Below are 4468 nucleotides of genomic sequence, written 5' to 3'. Positions count from 1 at the left end.
TTTATACAAACTTGAGTCTCCTTTGTCCAAAGATGCTCTAGGACAAATTTGGTCAAAATCCTTCTATTGGTTGTTAAGAAGAAGATTTTTAAAGATTTACCTATTTTCCCCCTATTTGGCCCCGCCCCTCTGCCCCCAGGGGGGTTATACCCTCCGTTTATACAAAACTGAGAACCCTTTGGCCAATGATGCTCCTGACCAAATTTGGTCAAAATCCTCTGAGCCATTCAGGACAAGTAGCATTTTAAACGAAAAAGTTGACGGACGCCGGACGCTGCACCATGGGATAAGCTCACATGGCCCTTCGGGCCAGGTGAGCTAACTAGAAAAACATTAAAAAAATAAATAAACCTCAATTGAAAGCTTTTTAACTTACACTGTCAGCTTTAAGTTGTTTTATTAATTATACATGAAAAACTGTTTACACAAGTAAGTCATTTATTATGTAACACAAAGTTTGTGCAAACAGTATGTTGAGCAGTGTTAGAATTGACCAATAAAGGAACAGTTTACAATATCCCAAAATTTGAAATATTATCAGCATGACCAGTCTAAAGACTGTATGTCACTGAATCAAGTGATCCAAATGCTAAAGTGAGGTGTAAGAAAAATGTAATCAATAACATTGAGGGCCACATCTAATCCAGTGGGATAAAATTTCTCAGACATACATGCTATTAGTTAACATATTATACATAATTCAGAAACTTACATCCTTCCTCAAAGTATTTCTCTATTGGTTGAACCATTTCGTTTAAATCATTTAGCTCATCCTCCGGTAGTGTAGGGTATTGAAGAAATTTCTGTAAGATACAAAAAGCCCATATAATGTCCAACTCTAAACTTTCCGCTATTGTGTCACAACCCTCAATCTCTTGAGTGGAGCAAACCTTTCCTTAATACAAATTCAATATTTGATTCCATTGTCCCTAGGATGATGCATGATATGCTTTATTGAAATTCAAACTCTCATTTAGGAGAAATAGGCTTTTAAAGAGTTAAATGACAAATTTTAAGACTGAAATGTGTTGTTTAAATTGCCACCATATCCACGTTTTGGATTTCAGTCTGAATTATACATGGCCATCAACAATACAAGGAATAGTCATGGGAAAACTCAACTGAACTCCAATGGTAAAATATGAGAAGTTTAAGGTTTTTCATACAGGCTCATGTCAGTGTATATACAATGAGACTGGCTCATAACTTTTCCTCAAAATGATAAAAATGTGGAAGTTGGTTGGTATACCCATGTCAGGAAAATTGTCAATAATGACCTTTGCAGAAATTATTTGTTGAAAATATTGTTGACTTTGTCTGAAAAGTAACATTTGAATGCAGAATTTTAGTGGCGCAAAATTGCATTGAATATTATAATTCATGAAAACACTTACCTGTACATGCATTTCTGAAGTATCCGTGTATTGACTATTATCGAGAAAAATGTAAGAAAATACTTCAAATCTCAAGAATGATTGCATGTATTTTCAATGGATATTTTACAATAATTCATGAAGCTAACAAGGCTATTGATACAAGTCAAGCCAGATTACCTGAGTGAGAACCTGAAGGTGTTTTGAATGGTGTACAGGAAAAATCGCACTTGCTTTGCATGCTTTTTCCCAACTTCAGGAAGCCTTGTTGGCTTTATGCTCAGTTGTGATTTATTCAGTGGAAATATGTGCTATTATTCTGGAGATTTGACACATTTTCTTACATTTTTCTCGATAATTGTCAATAAATGGATACATCAGGAATGCATGTTCAAGGTAAGTTTTTTCATTAATTCCATTATTCATTGCAATTTTGCGTCACTAGAATTCTACATTAAAATGTTACTTTTCAGACAAAGTCAACAATATTTTCAACAAATAATTTCTGCAAAGGTCATTATTGACAGTTTTCCTGACATGGGTATACCAACCAACTTCCACCTTTTTAACATTTTGGGATATACACCGACATGAGCCTGTATGAAATACCTTAAAAAGTAAATTAATAACGGAAACAAATATTGTACAACCTCTTTTAGGATGGCAATAGGCCAACAGCTACCTTGTGAATTTCCTTCAATCATCAGGTCCAGTACACTCTGCCGATTGAGCTATATAGCTATAAAGACCTATATAGCTATATACACCTATAAATTATAGCTGTATTGAGCTATATTTTCTCAGATTTCAAATTTCATTAAATTAATAATAATAATAATAATAATAAACTTTATTTATTGAGGATACAAAACCAGTTTAGCAAAGCTAATCTTCCACAGGGTCCTCATTAAAGCAAAGTCGCATAAAACAATAAGGTTAATGGTAATGTTGACTACAAAAAGCATACAGTTAGATGTTTATTTTCATTTTTCATAAATGTAAAATTTCCGATTTCTTTACATCATTATTTTTTAAAAAGAATACTTATATTTAATGTCTTTTGTTATCAACTTAATGATACAATCTTCTTTTAAATGCGACTTCGTTCCGTTTTCCTTAAAAAAGAAAATCACTTGAAAATAGCTCAAAAGACCTATTTCAGATAGGTCAATAGAGCTATTATAGGTCTTTACAGCTATATAGCTCAATCGGCAGAGTGTACTGGACCTGATCATATGATATATATCAAGTACAATGTATTAATTTCCAAAACATGAGCTCACTATACTTGAGTTTAATTTGGAAATTCGGCATTTTTTTCAAGGTTAAAAAGTGTTATACTTGTTTCTGACCTTATCAAACTTTCCCAGAAACAAATCTTTTGCAAAAGGAACATTTGTGATAGGTCGGCTGTCCGTCTGCGGAACGTATACGGGCGAGTCTGTTTCAGATGCAACTTCGGATGCACAGCGTTGTAGTGCAATGTGCGGCCGACATGTTTTTAGAATGTGATATTTCTGCGTTGATCTTGCCAGCTGTATACTTATTTTAGAAAACATGTTTTCCTCTTTTCAGGGCAAAGTCCGTCGTACCGGTCGGCTGGTCGCTACTGATGTGTCAGCGTAAATTACATGTTTAATAAGGTCTGTGGCAATTACCTCACTTCAAAACACCCAGGAGAAACGGATGATCCATCATTTTCAGAAAAATAACGAATATTTGTTAACTAAGGACATATTCATTATACAGCTAGATGAAATTCTTGAATTCGTAATAATAAAATGATTGCCTTTGCTTTGTTTATATCAAAATGAAGAAAAATGCAATAGAACCCTTTTGTTGATGTAACCTGAATAACTCGGACGTTGTTACCTACCGAGTCAACAGTGTGCCACCGTTAATGTTTCTTCGTCAATTTCCTCGAACCTCTAACTTGATCACAATTGTGAAAAAACAATCATAACTTCAGCTTTATTTTCGGCCAATAAGCAACAGATTTGAGTATTCTGCCGTCATATACAGAGCACATTGTAAGTACAACCGTATAATAAGAATCGTCTACTTTCACTTTGTGAACCCATCCCCTGCCATTCGAATGGGTATAACGTAAAATGGGTTGAGAAAGTGATTAATGAGATACACGTTACTTAATGATATGATTCCATCCGTCAATGATGAAAATTACTTAAGCAACAAGTAACACATATGACTCGGATCGATAATAAGATTTAACTTGCATAAATTATGTAAGTTACTACTGTAACTGAAAGATCAAGAGTGCATAGAACTCCCTGTCACCACAAGGAGGGCCACAGGTTTGGTTTGTATTTGTTGTTTAATGTTCTATTAACGACTGTAGCAGTACTGGACTGGGTGGTTCGTTATCAACGAGTTAGCTGAATTGGTAGAGCATCCGTCACAGGTTTGAATCCTCAGGTCTGGCAGTGCATTTTTCCCGTCCCAATTTAGGTCATTTGAGGACATTTCTGACACCATCAGTAACAGGAAAGATAATACTAACGGTATGAGAACTCTTGACATTTTGGTACGCGGTAGTTTCAAAATGCAAACAAATGCTGAGTTGAAACATCAATCCATAGCCCGAGTTTCCCCCGGCCCTGACACCATACTCAGATATTTTGACAGATAGATGTCTGGTGTAACACCAATGTCAGGCTAATTAATCCAAAGTCCAGAAACCTTTGTAATAATAGAAACAACCTGGGAAATATTGAACCATGAATACTGAACAAGTACCAATCAAAACTTCTTTGATTACCCTGTAGTGTGCATCCACCACAGATTATAATTACTAGTCAGACACTCTGCTGATTAAGCTGTACCTATTAATGTACCTCACTCAGTGACTGTACCTATTTATGTACCTGTGACTGTACCTATTAATGTACCTGTGACTGTACCTGTACCTATTAATGTACCTGTGACTGTACCTATTAATCAACATGTGACTGTACCTATTAATGTACCTGTGACTGTACCTATTAACGTACCTGTGACTGTACCTGTACCTATTAATGTACATGTGACTGTACCTATTTATGTACCTGTGACTGTACCTGTACCTATTAATGTAC

The 4468-nt window shown here is 35.2% G+C and overlaps 2 protein-coding genes across 4 annotated transcripts in view; one reads left to right on the top strand and one right to left on the bottom strand.

Annotated features, from left to right (window-relative positions):
- LOC110441586 (acyl-CoA dehydrogenase family member 9, mitochondrial-like) overlaps window positions 1-3006 on the bottom strand; it is a gene marked incomplete at its 3' end in the record, with an annotated part of 28247 nt that extends 25241 nt beyond the window's left edge. The window contains 1 exon segment of the mRNA XM_021484777.1: window positions 2726-3006. Within this exon segment, the coding sequence (XP_021340452.1) occupies window positions 2726-2932 (207 nt within the window).
- A 217-nt stretch (window positions 3007-3223) lies between these two features.
- The window catches only part of LOC110441583, a 4574-nt gene continuing 3329 nt past the window's right edge, over window positions 3224-4468 (top strand). Inside the window, exon 1 of one of the 3 annotated variants that reach the window (XM_021484769.1) lies at window positions 3224-3403. The gene's annotated coding sequence lies outside the window, so the exon portion shown is untranslated. Of the gene's footprint in view, window positions 3404-3449; window positions 3694-4468 lie in introns of those variants that run through there. The other 2 variants (XM_021484771.1, XM_021484770.1) reach the window with 2 other exon arrangements.

This window comes from Mizuhopecten yessoensis, unplaced genomic scaffold (assembly GCF_002113885.1).
Source record: "Mizuhopecten yessoensis strain PY_sf001 unplaced genomic scaffold, ASM211388v2 scaffold716043, whole genome shotgun sequence".
Lineage (NCBI taxonomy): Eukaryota > Metazoa > Mollusca > Bivalvia > Pectinida > Pectinidae > Mizuhopecten > Mizuhopecten yessoensis.
This window is presented reverse-complemented; position numbering and strand designations above follow the sequence as displayed.